At 36.6% G+C, this 18,561-nt stretch overlaps 1 protein-coding gene and 1 pseudogene across 5 annotated transcripts; one reads left to right on the forward strand and one right to left on the reverse strand.

The window, feature by feature from the left end:
- The first annotated feature begins 5,605 nt into the window (after nt 1-5,605).
- Nucleotides 5,606-11,667, forward strand: LOC137721046 (uncharacterized). Of its 5 annotated transcripts, none has more exons than XM_088699254.1 (11): nt 5,649-5,886; nt 5,990-6,042; nt 6,360-6,425; nt 7,084-7,124; nt 7,251-7,473; nt 7,745-7,876; nt 8,976-9,066; nt 10,206-10,277; nt 10,832-10,944; nt 11,085-11,305; nt 11,409-11,667. In XM_088699254.1, exons 5-11 carry the CDS (start codon nt 7,416-7,418, stop codon nt 11,493-11,495), a joined length of 774 nt encoding a protein of 257 aa, XP_088555380.1. In that variant the 5' UTR covers nt 5,649-5,886; nt 5,990-6,042; nt 6,360-6,425; nt 7,084-7,124; nt 7,251-7,415; the 3' UTR covers nt 11,496-11,667. The 5 variants fall into 5 exon arrangements, with proteins under 5 accessions (XP_088555377.1, XP_068316267.2, XP_088555385.1 ...); XM_088699257.1 differs by having other exon boundaries at nt 5,675-5,886; nt 5,990-6,038; XM_088699251.1 differs by lacking the exon at nt 7,251-7,473 and having other exon boundaries at nt 5,606-5,886; nt 7,740-7,876.
- A 267-nt stretch (nt 11,668-11,934) lies between these two features.
- Nucleotides 11,935-12,703, reverse strand: LOC137719894 (uncharacterized; annotated as a pseudogene).
- Nucleotides 12,704-18,561: the final 5,858 nt, after the last annotated feature.

Here is an 18,561-nt window from a genome sequence, read left to right on the forward strand (position 1 = left end):
TGTTCCACAAACCTGAAATTACACTTAACATAGGTGCATCAAAATTAGTAAACAATCGCGGGTGTGATATTAAGGTACAGACAAGCACACCATATGCACAATATATGCCCAACCTATGCATAGAATATGCTTAACATATACACACCATATGCACACCATGGAAAAAATTCGTCAAATTTGTGGAATACAACACTTCAAACAGAGATTGGAGCATACCCACCATATCCATAAATCATTGATATAGAAACTCGAAAATAAATACCCTACCTTAGTACCCTCAAAAGCCGAGCACGAATGTGCCTGCCGAACCTTCAGTTGTCGGAAGTGATGGAAGTTGGCAGAAGAATTTCTTGTGTTTGGCAATGGAAGAATTTCTTCTACTAACACAGAAACAAGAAAGGGAAAAATGGCAAGAACAAAGCAAACCTTGGAACAATGAGATATGGATCTAGGGATTATCTTAACCACCTCACCTTTATATCTCGTCACCTTTATTGTCAACTTGGGTTCCCTCCAAAATAAAAAAACTATGTACAAAGAAAGGGAAACCTGCAAAGGTCCCTCAATAATAATAATAATAATATATTATAAAGGTAATGGGTTTTGTTTGGGTGCTTAGTGATATGTTACCTTGTATATAAGGTAAAGAAGGGGAAGACTTTTTTCTTCCCACAAATTGGAAGCAACGTTGAAGTTGGGACAAAAAAGCACTACTACGGATTCCTACAGCCTTTGATCCACATCATGCTAAAAAGGCATTCCACTTCTCAGATAGCCAAAACAATCCACAACACATAATGTCCAAGTGGAAGCATGAAACTGAGGGTTTTAACGCCGAGTTAAAACCGTTGTACAACCTCATTTTGCTAACTATTATATGGTGATAACAGTATTGTGGAATGTATTTGCTAACTATTACACGATAATAAACAATAAGGACTGCATACGTTTGTTATCTGAGCTGCGTTCCATGTCCTAAAGTACCTTAACATGAAGAGTATGAAATATGTAAATACGCACTATATAAACCTTACATACGACATAGATAACATAAACACTATATCACTATGCATACATCATGCAAATGATATCATGTACATAAAGTGCACATGTCAAGCACATAAAATATATACTATATGCACTTGACAAGAGCATAAAATATACACTATATACACATATTATGCATAAAACTAGAGATTGGGCAACGAGTTGCTTCTACCATTTATAAGACACCATTTATGCCATGCTATTCGTATAGTGGATACAATTACAACATAATCCACAAGGATCACATATATCCAAAAGATTGCAATGTGCACATTACACAACTCTCAATGTCAAATTCGTCAACCAAATTAATCATATCATATGTAATGACAGTAGTGTGTACTTTACAATTCACAAAGTCAAAGTGTATACGTGTAAACCAAAACATTGACATAAGGCTACTGCAACAACCCCAATATATCTGCGTCAACCGTATAGCAAAAGACGATGATGGATGGTTAGATATCGACAAACCCAATTGAGCAAACAACAACAGCCACTTTGATAACTTTGTTGAAATCCACTCTCAGAAATGTAATATCATCAATCCCAATAAGAAAAAACTCAAATAATTGACTTCGAATCCTTAACAAGTCAATTAATGACTATCAATGTTTGTAGAGTTCTTGGAGGATATCATGAACCAACAAACTTCCCTATTGATAATGGATTTCAAATCCCTGGACAGCAAAATGCATTGGTCAACACACGATTCGTATGTAAAACTAACACAATTCATATGTAAAACAAACACATTCATATGTAACAATTAACACAAACATCGATCTATTCAAAGTAAACCACCATAATGGGCAACTGTATTCCTTACGAAGCATGAAAAGGTTCGCTTACATTTCTTATGACAAACCTTCTTTAGACGGAGCTTCCCTTGTCAATCTCGTTACGTAGTACCAACAATAGAATACCATTTAGCAATGCCTTACTTAAGAGGTCATCAAGTTCTCTTCTTCAGACTTGCAAGTTATCATAATCAGCAGCAACCACAACATAACTGCAATGTGAAAAAAAATGACAAATTCAACAGAACATAAAGTTGGTTTCGAAAGATACAACATCTTATGGAAGATTGGCAATCGTACCACTGCATATGTAAATAAAAGATTAACAACTCTAGTGTCTCACCAGTAATAACTACAAAGTTTAGGAAAAAAGACATTCAAATAATATGCCTACAAAATGTACAAGTAAGCAGAAATATACACAATAGAGGAAACTGCACGGCAATATCTTTCCTGCATGATTCAAACCCAGGTTAACCACCAAGATCCCATAACTTTATTGTTGACATTCCCTTTTCTTACTTTCTTCATCCAACTTGTACACAAAAGAGATTGCCTTAAGTAAGATAATTATGCCAACGCAAATGCCTTAAGTAAGATAATTGTGCATTCCTTGTGCATGTAGTGTGCATTTCGTGTGCAATTTCTTACATATTGTACTAAGACCTCTAATTCACAAACTGTTTCAAACAAACACCAATTCGAGATCGAATTCACAAACATTTGCAAGTTCATAACAAAATTAACAAATATTGAGCATCAATTCAAACACAAAACTCTAAGTTTGAAACCCAAAAATTGAAATCCAGAAATCTAAAATAACAAAACCCATAAACAAATAAAGTTTTCTTGAACACAATTCGAGCCGTCTCTTCCCCATCCCTATTTTGTTCGACTTCCCATCTCTGCAAATCCAAAAAACCTAATTGAACAAACCAGTAATTAGTTGCAGAAATGGAGACAATGATTGAGTTAGAGAGAGAAAGAGATGAGAGAGAGACAGATAAACCTGATAACAGTGGAAATATGGCTTCCAAAGCTTCATTGGCCGTAAAGAATGGAACTTTCCAACCAAAATGCAAATTTTGGTAAAAAAAAAATTCATATCTTTAAGGATGGAACACTGATGAAAACAAGAATCTCTCACTTCAAAGCTTCACTCTCGACTTCCCTCTATTCGAAATCGAAGCTCAACCTAGAGCTCATAGAGCTCTTGACATCCCTATCCAGCAAATGAGAATAGTGATGAAATGAATTGAGGATTTTTAGTATTTATATGTGGACATTTTAGTAATTTTGGGTTTTGTGCATGGTGTGCATGGCCTGCATGGCCGGTTTATCCTATTTCTGTCCCAAGATAAAGAAATTATCCCATTTTGGGGTATTTCCCTAATAAATTTATGTGGGCAAGACCACTAATTTAAGATTGCAAAATTAATACGAAATAAGGGTCCATGAAACATCACATAGATAGAAGTAGTCCAAATGAACATAGATAAAGTAATCCAAATGGGTTGAAGAATAAGCCTTAGAAATTTAGGTGATATAGACCCTTCTACTATGTGTTATATGATCAATTTTCCTTTTTAAATTTAATTTAATTGTTTAATATTACCAAATACTCGTGTCATGTGAACAAGTTAAAACTTTTTGTAATGAGTTGATGGAGTAGGGTAACATGGTTAAAATAAGACATAGTAGAGCATTTGGTAAAGTAAAATTTTATGTAGAGTTACAGCTTAAAATAAGTAAATGATTATGAAAAGTAAAAGATTTGAGATGGAGATATTTTAGTGTATTAATGACATGGAAGTAGGCTAAATGCTGGAGAGACAAAATTTATAGATCAAATTTTATAAATTCAATGATATGAAAATTGGTGATTAGATTATTACTTAAATGTCGATTAACATGCGTATTTTTTATTGGTGACACATTACTTTGTTTGCAAATTTAGTATACAAATTTAGGAGAGCATTTTTGCTTATCACCATAACTATGGTGTATGCTTACCATGAACTTAATTATCTATCATATGTCATTTCATCTAATTCTAGTTAACTTTCACATTAAATGTTACTTTTTCAATTTTGACTAAAGTTAAGTAAGAGGATGTGTGACAGATGATTAGGTGTATGATGAACATACACCATAGTTCACATATTTAGTATACCTAGCAGTACTCACCATAATAATTTGGGTAATGCTTGGAAGATTAAATTTGTAGACTAAATTTTATAAACTAAATGCCATGGAAATTGATGATTGAATTATTACTAAAGTGTTGATTAATATGCTTATTTCTTATTGGTGACACATCATTTGCAAATTAGTTTTAAAATTTTCATCTCCCTAACATTATACAATAAAAAATAGGAAAATTTTATTTAAACCCATGTAACCTCTTTCTACACCCAACTTAAATTTTAAATGCTAATTGTCCATTTTAACTTATTGCATAATTAATATCAAGTACAAAAGGAAATTAGTAATAAAACTCAAATTTATTAATAAATCCACACACTATAATTAAACTATAGCATCACCCCTCGTTTATCCTACATTCATTATGGCTAAAACCCTAATAGCTTTGATAGAGAAAAACAAGTTTTTCTATTGATGGATGGTGATTTTGAAGTTTTGAATCCTCCAATTAAGGTTTGACTCGATTTATGGATAATTTGTTCGTTTGCTTCTTCTTTGGATTAAATTTCATACTTTTTATATTATATTGTATTTGTTTTTCTCAGCCGTCTGTCTACGCCCCAAAACACTATCATTAGAGATGAGCAGAAACAATAAACTCTATCATTGAAAAAGAAAAGATGTGAACCTCATCAAAAGTTATAGTGACATAACGGTATGTTGCCATAGGAATTTGATATGTAACACAAAGTTAAAATTTTTTAAGACTTTCTTCGAATGAACATAATTAAGACAAATAATAAATATGAGAAATCCAAACAGCAATTAACTTTTACAACTTGGTAGTGTGATGTCCTCCTGACTTGCGTGATGATTATCATAAGCCCTGAGGAAACAAGGTTATTTGCACATACATTAATTTAGAAGCAGAACAAAAAGATGAATGAAAAGGGCTTTATGAGAATATTACCCCTCATCGAACATGCCTCCGTCCAAATCCAAAACATCAAGATCAAATTTTTCTGGCAAAGTGATGGACTAAATTGGAGCTTGCATTGCATTCTCTGGCAAATTCAAGTCTATGGAAGGATCTCTTAGATCCCAAGTATAGGGATAGGTTTGGAAGTAGAAAGAAAAAAAAACAAAAAAAAAAATCCGCTATGGAAATGCTAGTCTTATACAGTATGCAATTATAGAGGGGCAAAGAACGCCTTTTTGAAAAAAGAAAACATTTAATTAGAAATGTTATTTTATAAAAGGAATGGCTATATAGATAACTTTACATTTTGAATTGGGTTTGAGAGGATAATTTAGGTAATAAATTTGGGTTTAAAGAGATATTAATTCTTTAATAAAAATTAACAATATTGATGAAGAGAATAAATTGAGTGTAGAAAGAAACTACATACTTCAAATAAAATTGGGGTGTGATATCTACACATCCTATTTTACTTCTCACACACCTTTTTAATTTTCAACTGTCGGATTCGATGAATTGAAGAAGATCAACAGACATAAATTATCAAGGATCTGTGAGAAGTAAAATAAGGTGTGTGGTAGCAAACCGTATAAAATTTCCTTAAAAAATATTTACAGACTTCGTGTGGGCATGTATGCTAATTTCAATTGAATACACCCGAATAAACGAAGAACAAAAGCCCAGCAAGCGAACGAGCTTACACCCGCCCCAAAGCCAAGAGCCACTCTAAAACCCTGTGTGAGGAGAGCTAAGAACGGTGGCGCAGATTCCGCACCAAAGCAAAGCAAAAGAAAGCACAGGAAATGGGTAACAACAAGCGGTTCAAGAACCATAAGCCTCACCGTGACCGGGGGCAATCTAGTCGGATCCATCACCATTTTCCACAGTCTGACGAATCCCTACCATCTGATCAAGGTCTCCAATTTATTTTCCATTTTTTCACGCAAGGTGTTTGATATAATTCCTGCTATGGAGGCATTGGGTTTTGATTTTTGATTTGTTTGGTTGGTTACTGCAGCTACTGAAGAGGAGCCAACAGCAACAGGTCCCAAAATCCAGCTTGCAATGTGGGTATGCATTTCTTTGCTTTTTCTTTCAACTTCCATTTTCTCATCATATCAGTGTGCTTTTGTGTCTCCGATTTACCTCATAATATTCGTCTTCGATTGTTATTTTTGGTTATACTTAAACTGTAATGGCTTGTGGTCATGTTTAGAAGGTGTATAAATCTACTGCAGTTGCCATTTGATGTCGATTAATTTGTTTGAGATAATGTCCGAATCCTTTGGCCTGACTCTGTCCATCTGAAATGAACTTTTGCAATGGCATCCTCAATTTCAGTCCATTTTGTGAACCTCAAATCAATTGGTGTTGTTTTGTTGATTCAGGATTTTGGTCAATGTGATGCAAAAAGATGCACAGGACGCAAGCTTTCAAGATTTGGCTTGTTGAAGGTAAGTGTCCAGTTATTTTTTTCCTTTTGAATCACTTCTTGGCTTTTAGATTTTTATGTTACCGGGTTTCTTTCCAACTATCTATTCAATCAGAATTTTGGCTGTAGGATCCCTACTTCACGTAAATGTAACTGGTGCATTGAAATTTTTGTTAGATATTATGTATACAACTTTTTTCAATCATAAAAGGGAAGTATTTAAATGGAAAATAGGTCTAGTTTACATGTTTTAGGTGAAAAGGAAGGATGCCGACTGTAATCGATAAGTCTTTTGTACAAGCTCCGTCTTATGTATGTTGAATATTTCCTGCATAGCATTGAAGGTTATCGATCTTTTTCCCTCGTTAAGTATTTCTAATTGGTATTATGAGCACCTTGAGCATATTCACGACCAAATATGTGAAGATTGCCTTTAACTCTTGATGTATTAAACTATTTATAATGCTGTGAAGTGTATTGGGTTACAGTTATGACACAATGGAAGTACATATTATTTAAATGTTGGAAACTTGATGGGACAAATAAAATTGTGTCATAGACTCATAGTACTAAATGCAATTTCCTAAAGTTGTAAAACCTGGATCATGGAATTTAAGATTTATTAGATGGTTTCCCTCTTGCAATTTCTTTAGTGTTAATATTCATACTAATTCTTGCAGGAATTGCGTGTCAATAATGGTTTTGGAGGCATTGTTTTGAGGTACTTTAAGAAATTATCTTGTTTTACCTTAGCATACCTATGATATTAATTAATTTTTTTTAATAATGTCGTGTTGCATTGTGTTAGTTTTATATCAGTATCTAGCTGCGCTGGAATATTATACAGGAAAAATTAAATACATTATATTCCAAAAACCAAGTGAGCATCACTTGATCTTTCTGATGATGTAATGGGCGTTGTTGGATCATTATAGCCTTCTGCATTCGCCTCAAATTATTAGTTTTGCTTCATCTGCATGTACACCCCAAATATCTGAGCTCCAAAGAGTGAATGTTTCAGTTTTTGAAGAATTTTTGCTCTGGATCTTGGCAGATGGGAGGTGGGCAAGGTGATTGAAATGTAGAAACTTTGGGTTTAGATGAGTTTTAGGAGAGTCTCTTGTTATAGTTCTAATGGAAATTTGTAGTAGCACCTTTGTTCCTTCTGTTTAACAGTTTATATATTTAAATGACATTCATTATTTCATGGTTCATTATAAAAACGTATATACTTTCTTTTGTTCCTTGCATTAAACAGTTATGCATTTGAATTGACATTACTGCTTCATGGTTCATATATGGCTTCTTTTACTAATGTTATTTCCCATTTCTGCAGTCCAGTTGGGACGCTTTGTGTCTCAAGAGAAGATTATAGTTTAATCCAGCGAAAAGGATTAGCTGTTGTGGATTGCTCTTGGGCACGCTTGGATGATGTACCATTTGTGAAGCTTCGTTGCACTGCTCCTCGCCTCTGTAAGAGCTTTGATTCTTCAATCAATTAGCATGCTTGGAGCATGTTAGTTATGGTATGATTTGTGGCTACAAACAACCAGGAGTGTCCAACATTTCCATTAAAGGAATTATATATGCAGTACCAAAACATTAAATATGAAATACATTTGATATGCCAAAGATAGAGTTTCAAATGCACAACTGGATGGGTGCTTAGTTTTTATATGTAGTTACGTACTCTTATATGAACAAAAGTTGGAAAGAGTCTGTGAGATTACATATGGCGATAAATTTAAGTGTATCCTCTGAAGTGTGTGTAAGCCTCTAAAGTCTCTCACCCACACTTATTCTCTGTCTGTATAGATGAAAATGAAATTAAATATTCCTTTGGAGTATCAAAATAAATAAATACATTAAGAAAATACAAATAGACTGCCCTAGTGAAATATGAAACTGAAAATACTGACTGTTACTAACTGGGAAAGAAGGATTGAACAAATTCAAAAAAGAATTTCTCAGTTTCTAACTAAAGTGGTTATATCTTTTCATTTATTTGTCTGGCTTTTTGCTATATAATTTCTAAAACATAACTGGGGGTAGCTGCAAATCAGAGACTGTTATGTGCCTTTTTAAAAATGCCATCAGAATTGCGGAAGTGGGTGTGACACGAAGCTCTCTCAGGATATGATAATTTCCATGTGGTCATTCCTTGTAGATATTAATTTTAGTGGATGGGGTCGTAATGGTATTGAAATGCAACCTATTACTGCTGTGGTTTTACCAATCACATATGGTTAACAACACTAGAATATTCTAAACAGAGACACGGGTGGGCGAAGATAACTCACGGAGCTGATATGCATTGCTTCCAGGCTGAGCAACCTTGTTTAATTAAATTTCATTTATCTAGTATGTTAAATTATCTCTTTGCTAGTAGTCTAAATTGATAGCAACCTTGTTTATCATTTTTATATTCTGCTGCTTGTTATAATCATGTTATATTGTGTGATGAATGATTGAGTGTACTTTTGCAATTAGCACATGCATGAAGTTAAATTTTTGTGTTCAACAGTTTTCTTCTTACTAGCTCCCTAACATTTACAAATTATATAATTTGCAGTGCCTTGGTTTGTAGCAGCAAATCCAGTAAATTATGGTCGACCCTGTCAACTATCTTGTGTGGAGGCATTATCTGCAGCTCTGTTCATATGGTACTAGAATCTCTGTTCATTACCATCAAGAGTGAGAGGTTTTGTCTACCACTGATGCCTTTTTGGTCTTTAATTACACCAGTGCAATCTCTTATGTCTACTACTTTCACAAATTCTAAAATAAAATTATTAAAGGTCTATCTGCTCAAAAAAAATATTATTAAAGGTATATCTGCTCAAAAAAATATTATTAAAGGTCTATGACTTTTAGATTTTTCATAGAGTAACTGAATTATCACGTAATTGTCAATTTGCTCTCTGATCTACTTTTCAACCAATTAACCCGAATAAAAATGGCCAACTTAGGATTTGGTGTCAATTTTACAAACTTCCATCTAATTTTCTTTTAACAACTGTCGTGTGCCAACATATGTTCTCTTATTAACGATTTATTTAAATTTAAACAAAATACATTTTCAACCATTAAAGCTAAAAACTACAAAAGAAAACTAACCCTCAATTCCCTGAAGCCCTTCTCATCCCCTTTCATGCACCACCGCACGCACACACTCGCGCACCAGCCCATCCACCTTCAGCTACGGTGATGGTCTGCGGTGACTGCATCATTTCTCCTCGTTTCACATATGTTTTTCATTTTTTTTTTTTTTGGCTTCATGATATGTGAACTGGAGAGAATAGAGAACTTTTCTCTCCGGTTTAGATTGATTTGATGTGTACAAGAAGTCATGGGTCTGAGAGGCTGATAGGAGTCGCTTTTTTATGGTGTGGGGGAGGGGGGCCGGGGCATGGAGGTGTGGCCTTACTTTTATCAACTTCTTGAATAGAGAATTAAAAGTTTACCGGTGAGGTTCAAATTGGTCATTTTTATATGGTTCATGTAGGCGTAAATTGATAACTACGTGATAGTTGAGGGGGGTAAATGACAGCTTACTCTTTCCCATAATAATAACTGTTGGGTTACAGTACAGCCCAAACCTCATCCTACTTGATAATCAAGACTTAAGCTTTGGAGCTCTTTTCCTCCTCCCAAGTCTTTTGTACGCTCCAAAGGATCGTTTCATTTTTATGAAATTCTTTGTTGTGGACCTCTCTCTCTATTTGGGTCAACAGTTTGATATGTTGCTGCCAGACATTCAGTTGCCTATTTTCCTTAATTTTTCTTTTATATGATTTTACAGTGGCGAAGAAGAAACTGCAAATTTGTTGCTTGGAAAGTTCAAATGGGGTCATGCTTTCCTGTCCCTCAATAGGTATGCGATTATGTTTTATTGGGTGTTGTATTTAGTTTTGCATAATATGTTCATCAGAAATCATACTCCAGGTAAGAAATTAATGCTATGTCAGTTGAAACCCATAGCTGACCCAGAAAATGTCCAACCAATCCACGAAATGATGTCTAGCCTTCGATGACATGCATCTAGCATACTTTGGTCCTGGTTGATTATGAAAAACGATCTAAGCTAAATAAATTTCCTTTTTATTTTTTTAACTCTCAGATTGATCTAGGTTGTTATTCTCTTCATATTTTCCTCCTCAGTCTCTGGCCTTACAGTTTCGGAGGATTTAGCTAATGATTTCTAGGGACAAGGTAATTTATGACTGAAGTCAAATTAAAAAGGAAAGTTCCATACAATTCTGGATTGACTAGTTGAATGTGGCTGAAATTTCAGTATATCCAACTGCTTAATGTTCAAGTAATGACCACCCTGGTATCATGGTAGCTCAGTATTCGCCAGACTTTTTACTGAAGGATATTCTTGGCTTTATGTCTCTGACACTTTTTCGACCATTGGCATCGATGCAGGGAACTTCTGAAGGCATACTCCAAATGTGAAAACAGTGCTGAAATAATTTCAGTCCAAAATGATTGGCTTTCACAAAACAGTCAGGTTCCCAAGGCTCCTAGAGAAGTAAAAGGTACTTTTTACTTTTAAAAACAGAAAGTAAATTCTTTTTACAAGATCTGATCTGTTGTTTTGACTCATGAGTCATGTCCCATAAGATTTCGGGAGCATTTCGTCTGAATGCTGCTTGTCAGCCTATTCATCTTAATACAGTGTTGGGGTGGTGGTTGATGAAGGGCGCCCCCTACCTTTTGTTTGGCACATACAGAGACCTGATCAACCAACCAACAGTGGACCCTCTCCTTTGCACAGGAGGAGGTGGTTTTGTTGAGTTTTGTAAAAATTGTTTAAATTTGTTATCACGTTTTGTAACCAAGATAGTAGTAAGATTAAATGCATTGAGGGTGCCAATTTGCTTAAATGTCTTCATCAAGGCGATTTCTATTTCAATCAAACGGAGATGATATCTCTTCAAAGAGCATCTTTGTGGAGAAAAGTATGCTAATCTCAGCGTATGTTTGTTTTCTGCTGTTACAGGAGGAGCAGACCTGTCCTCTCTCAGTGACGGTGCGGAGGGCTCTTGTGATTCCGACGACGGGCTTCCACCACTGGAAAGGAATATGAATCACTTAGACATGCAGGAAAGTGATGAAGAAAGTGAGTAACAGATAATGATGTTATGTTTAATCACCTGGCGATTTTGGCAATTTCATATCTTTTAGAAACACATTTCCTGTTTATATTGCTCGAGGGACATTTTCTTTTTCCTTTTATGTTTATTATTCGGTTTGCGATAGTCCACTAGCTATTGGCTTGTAGTTGTCACATTTGAGAGAGGCATTTCAAATAATGCATAAGGTAGCTCTCAAATTAGCATGCTCAGTGATTCAGTGACCATAATTCGTACCTAAAAAGTGCACTAGTGCCGTTCGCTTGGATTAGCTTCAATGTAACGAGGCAGAAGTCCCGCTTTGCGAACCAGATCAATTCACAACCTATGAAATAGGTTGGTCCCTCAAGGTCTTTGACCCCTTGATTTGCCACTCCACGGAGCGACAACTCATTAACCAATTGGCCACTTTTCTAGTTTGTTTGGCTTGCCTGATTCGGTCTGCTTTTCTAGATGCACCTCTCTCACACTGGAAGACCCCAATGGCTCCAATGCTACAGCATTTGGTCCATCTCTGTCGTCATGTTTATCTGGCCTGCTTAATTCCTCCTGCGTCTCTAGCTTCCTGGACTTCACATCTTCTGCAACAAAAGCAACATTTCTTTGAAGGTTGAAGTAAAAATCAGTCAAGTCTTTCTCTTTCTCCTCCTGAAGTTGACGCAGTCGATCTTCCTCCGCCCATTTGGCTTGCTCTGCAAGTTTCCTTTTGTAAGCACCTGTGACAAAGCGTTCCTTGTCTGCATAGAGGTGATCCTCTTGGTTTCGCTCTTTCTGTAGTTTTCTCTCATATATTATCTCCTGCTTTTCGCTTTCGTTCTTCTGCTTTTCTCTGTATACCAGGAATGTACCTTGCCATTCTCTCTTGGCGATCTTGTACCCGAGGTTGGATGGCTCTCTGTTTCATCTCATCATAAACTCCATCGTAGTTGAACACCGACGGGTCCTGCTCAAGGGCCTTCCTCTGTTGCTCCTCAACATCTTTCAGAGACTTGTTCTTGGAAGCCTGCCGACTTATTTCCTACTCAACATCATTGTCATCGTCGTCATAGCCAAAACCCCGAGGTTTATGGAGAGGAGGCCTCGTCGGCTGCTTCTTCTGCTGCCCCCTTAGGTTCAACCTCGTCTTCTTCTTTTTCCTGTGATGCTCTGCTTCCAAATTCATCCGCAAAAAGGCAGTTAGTTTCAATTACTTTTGAAGGAGGTATGTTGAGAATCAGTTATCCAGGGATATAAATAGACGTACAAGCACACACAGACACAATATTCCAAATCACATACAGATTCTAATAGCTTCCCTAATTCTAAAATGTCAAGGTCAACCGTGCAGTAAATATCTTGCGTAAATCCGATCACGGCAACTGTTTTTTATGAGTTAACTCGCAACAGTCAATTATAAAAGATATCATATAAGATTTATGAGTTAAACGAAAACAATACCTCCTCGAAATGTTTTCTTTTCTTCTTTTCTTCTTATGCATACTCGTAACAATGTCAATGCACCAGAAGAATACCTGAATGGCTACTTATTTGGGGCGAATAAACTAACTCGGTCGAATGAACTTCCCGTTGGGCAAAAACATAAAAATAACAAGAGTCTCAAGAGAAGACGGAGAGACTTTTTGGTGCGACTAACTTTGAGTCACGATCTCATTCATGAGCGCGTGTAGAATATATTTTTTGAATCACGGTGTGCTACGCGTGCGACTTACACGTTTTAAATGTATTTGAAGTAAATAAATAATATTAGACCATGCTAGAAGAAACCCCTCGTAAACCAAACAAAGCTGCTGAATCCACATAATAAAATCGGTCTTTCAATTTTCATCTACATTCTATTGAATTTACATTAAGAATAGAGAAAATAATATTTGATAAACAACTGATTGAATTACATTATTGCTAGCCCATTGTAAGGCTAAGTCAACCCCCCTCCCCCTTAGTATAGATAACATCGTTTGTTATAAAAAAAAAAAGATCATTTGCCAACTAATTAAATCATAATATTATATGCATGTGAAAGACTTTTTTTATAACTGGCACTACGCGCCTCTTAAGTGTTTAAAAATAGAGAAAATAATACAACTGATTAAATCATATTATTGTGCACGTGCAAAAGACCTTTTTTTTTTATCATCGGCGGTATGCGTCTCTTAAAATGTTTTGAACGTATTTAAAAATAGATAAAATAATATTTAATAAATAACTGATTGAATCACATTATTGTATAAAAGTTAATCGGTCATCAAAGACTCATCATTTTTTTTAGTACATCGATATTTTTACACTAAGGGAATGGAGAGTTCGACTAAGCCACACAAATGACAGCCTAATTTGGTATCCAATTCGCCATCCACGAGATTCAAACCTTAAACCTCTCACTTTCAAGTGAAAATGAATACAATCAGACCGTAGTACTGAGTGACATCAAAGACTCATCAGTTATTGCAATCAGTGAAAATAATTGGGACTATCGCTTGGAAGTTGATAGTCATAATCTTCATTAATTTGTTGTAACACCCATAGTTGTCGAGATGAAGTTTTTTTTTTTTTCCTCCTGTTTGAACAAATAATGTTATATTCTTTTTGTTTGAACAATTTGCACAAATTATATTATCTACACTAAAGGAGAGGATGAGTGGGCCTCATAAGGGGCCAGCAAGAATGTGGTTTAAATTCGTCTTTGGCAAGAATCGAATCTATAACCTCTCACTTACAAGTGAAGAGGAATATCACTAAACCATAGTATTAAGTGGTGTTGTCGAGATGAAGTTAAGGTAAATACAATTATTTATTGCCTATGATGAATTGAACTATATTATAGATTAAAATAAATAATTTATATTTGTTACGGTTGAATGAAATGCAATGTTGGTTGGAAAATTTAACATTATTATTATTATAATATTAAATTTATTAATTAAATGAAAATTAAAATCGGTGTGGTTTGTTAGAAAGATATGTGTCTTCTAATGAAGAGTTGCAACTTTTGACATTTCATGAATAGTCACATGCCTTCTAAAGAGGTATCTAAAATTTTTATAAATAAGGAAACCCCCTATAAGCATTGAACAACTTCTACATTGACATATCCATACACATAATTTACTATTGTTAGAGTTATGTAGTGTTCCCTTGAGTCTATATGAGAGAGTATTTGTGACATCCCACATCGCCTAGGGTGCAATCCTTAAATGTATATTCCCATCCTTGCCTAGCATGAGGCCTTTTGTGAGCTCACTGGCTTCGGATTCCGTAGGAACTCCGAAGTTAAGCGAGAAGAGGGTTAGAGCAATCCTATGATGGGTGATCCACTGGGAAGTTGCTCGTGAGTTCCCAAAAACAAAACCGTGAGGGAATGGTAAGCCCAAAGCGGACAATATCGTGCTATGGTGGTGGAGCGGGCATGGGAAGTGATCTGTCCCAGGCTGGGATGTGACAAATTGGTATCAGAGCCTAACTCTGGCCGTAGTGTGTCGACGAGGACATCGGGCCCCTAAAGGGGGTGGATTGTGACATCCCACATCGCCTAGGGGTGCAATCCTTAAATGTATATTCTCATCCTTACCTAGCATGAGGCCTTTTGGAAGCTCACTGGCTTCGGATTCCGTAGGAACTCCGAAGTTAAGCGAGAAGGGGGTTAGAGCAATCCCATGATGGGTGACCCACTGGGAAGTTGCTCGTGAGTTCCCAAAAACAAAACCGTGAGAGAATGGTAAGCCCAAAACGGACAATATTATGCTATGGTGGTGGAGCGGGCATGGGAAGTGATCCGTCCCGAGCTGGAATGTGACAGTATTTGTTGAAATATCCCACATCGACCGTATCTACGAGAAAATAAGTATTTAAATTACCTAACTCCACTCTAACTAATATCAAGGTCTTTTGTGAAAAACCCCACACTTGATGAAATGTGCATGTAGTAATTACCAAGTCAGGGACAATATCGGTGTTGTTGGAAGTGGGTCTTGAGCCCGTCTATCTAATAATTCTACATGGTATTAGAGTCAAGGAAATGACCTGTACTGCCAAGTGATGGGTGGGTCCCCTTGGCCCTGAGCGATGATGATGGGTCCTTTGGCCTTGTGTGTAGGGTGAGTCTCCTTGGCTCCATGTGGTTGTCAAGGTGTGGATCTCCCACGTATGATCCACAAATTCGGTCCCATATGAAGAGGCGTGTTGAAATATGTCACATCGACCGTATCTATAAGAAAATAAGTGTTTAAATTACCTAACTCTACTCTAACTAACACCGAGATCTTTTCTAAACCCCACACCTGGCGGAATGTGCAGGTGGTAATTATCAAGTTGGGGACAATATCGGTGTTGTTGGAAGTGGGCCTTTGGCCCATCTCTCTAATAATTATACATTATTTAGCACAATCATACTTTATTAGAGTCTTGTGATTTGCAGTGCTACTATTACAAGAATGTGGTTGCTATTTTGGGAGACAAGTGCCAATCAACCATGAGCACTATAGTGGAGCGTAAACTTGTCTTAAGGACAGAGTGTCTAAAATTTGTCTGGACTGTATTTACAAGTCTTTCTAATCCATCATGTTTATTTAACATTGGTTATTCATGTGCATGCATTAATATGACATACAATTGTATGAATTATTTCTTGATTTTCCATGTGATTTAATATTGTAATTGATATTATTTTTCCAACAATGTCATGCTACGTAGATGAATCACAATTAAATCATAAAAAGATGCATAATTCGCATGACTCATATTGTTATGCGAACCGAAGCATAATTTATATTGTGGTGGTCTTATAATTTATGTTTGTAGGCAATTGTCATTGATCTAAATTAAATCCGTAGTCATATTAATGATCACCTGTAGTGGTTTATTCCGATGAATTCTTTTTCTTGTTGTAACGTCAACCAAATGTGTAAAGATGTGGACAAGAGGAGCCGAACTGAGAAATATTGCCATAAGTTTAGTTGAGGATGTGGTGTTATAAGCGTTTGACCGTGGTGTTATAAGCATTTGAAGTTATAGCATCGCGTTGTCAATGGGACGCGGTATTGTTACATGTCCAGTTTTAGGGCATGACACAAGGCGTTTGCAGATAGTGTAGTGAAAAAGGATTTGAGAGGATTTTAATAGATTTTGTTAAGTGATGGATTTTAAAGGAGTATGTAGAATTCTAAGTTCATAAGTGTTTGTACCATACTTGACCAATGCCAAAACTACCAAGCACCAATCAACGTCATACCTTCAAAGACCCACTGAGGGGTTCATGCTGAGGCGCCACTACCGAAGACAAGACTTTCCCTGAAACCAAGAAGCCAATCACAGCACTACACATGTCAACGTCAGAATAAAGCTCATATGGTCCCACATCGACCATGGACAAAAGCTGGAGACTCTCCCTAAATATAAAAGAAGACCATTCTCCTACAATTAATCCCTAATATCATTATTGTACTTAAACTAGTCATTAGAACCCACTAATGATGATTATGCTTGAACTTATGTATTTGTGTAAACCCTTCACTATTAATGAGAACTCCTCTACTTCATGGACGTAGCCAGACTTAAGGTGGACTACGTACATCTTGTATTTGTTTCCCTACTCTATCTCTATCTTTTTACATATTATCATCACTAGGTGACCGAAGCAACCGATTGAAGGTTAGAAACTTGACACTTTACGTTGTTCCAAAGTCTCATTGATTTCGTGCATCAACATTTGGTGCCGTCTATGGAAAGCGAAACTTATTCCTACTCTCACTAGTTTTTTCAAGCTGGTTTCCATTGTTTGTACACACCTTTCACCAGACATCCCTTTCCAACATAGAGAGTACAGGAAGCCACAGCACACAGAACGACACTTCCTTCGTGCCTAATGTGAGGCAACGAAGGAAAGAACAAAAGAAGTTTGCTCTTTAAGCTAAAGTTGAAGAGCTGAAGGTTCAGAACAACAAGATAGCAATGAAGAATGAGATCCTTCAAGAACAGTATGAGAAGCTCTTTAAGATGCTCCATGAGGCTAGGCTACTCAATCACATGAACCTATTACCTTTGTGGACGTCAACCATCACCTGGGTGCCCCCCAATGCTGGGGGTCATTGGTCTTCAACATGGATATTCCTGATGAGGTGCAAGTGACTCATCAATGTGTTGATTAACGTGAGACTTCTTTCAACCCAGTTACTTCGACCCAAAGCAGGAGAAATGGAGGGAGGCATCTCCTTACAGAGGGAGTGGAAGAATCGAAGGCTGTTTATCGCGATTGTCGAGACTTTCTGAGGAAACGTCGAGAAAACCCTATCTATATAAGCTCAAAGATCAATGACCTAAAGGTTTCTAAAAGACTAAGTCCTCTAGCATGGCTTAGGCCAGCTACTAATCCAGGGTATGAGCGACAAGTCCTGAAGGAACATAAGGATGTAGGAGACTCGAAGGGTTACCAACAGGCATGCCCTATAAGCTAGTACGGTGAATCCAAGGAAAGATCACATGTCCTTGATCAAACTTCCCTACTTCCAATAGGTGATGGAAACTTATTGATGACTCCACTTGGGACTCCCTTGTCCTATAGCTCATTGATGAAGTAAACAAGTTAAAGGCCGAACGTTAGGCCGAGATACCTAACTGGAATCAACCAAGCACAAAAGAAGCAAAAGCTGGCTTTACAACTATATACTAGCAGACATGATCTGATTGAACACCTTAACCTTTTTGAGTCCACCATGGCATACCAGAGGCATACTGATGAAGAACAATGTTTTCTTTTCCTTTCCAACCCTCTCCGGTGGAGCCCTGAACTGGTATTGCCATCTTCCATCTGAGACGGTAGATTCCTTTGAGGAGCTGAGGAAACCGTTTGTCTCTCAACACATTTTCCAAACCGATCGCATGCACTCTGCAGATGACTTGTACACTATTCCCTAGAAGCCAGACGAGTCATTACGTGAGTATACCAGCTACTTCAGCCATGAGTATTCTCGTTACGTTGAGGCAAATGACAAGACTGCCTTCAAGGCTTTCACGGTAGGCCTGCGTGAC

The sequence above is a fragment of the Pyrus communis genome, chromosome 1, assembly GCF_041283825.1.
Source record: "Pyrus communis isolate YQ-2024b chromosome 1, ASM4128382v1, whole genome shotgun sequence".
In the NCBI taxonomy this organism is placed as follows: Eukaryota; Viridiplantae; Streptophyta; class Magnoliopsida; order Rosales; family Rosaceae; genus Pyrus; species Pyrus communis.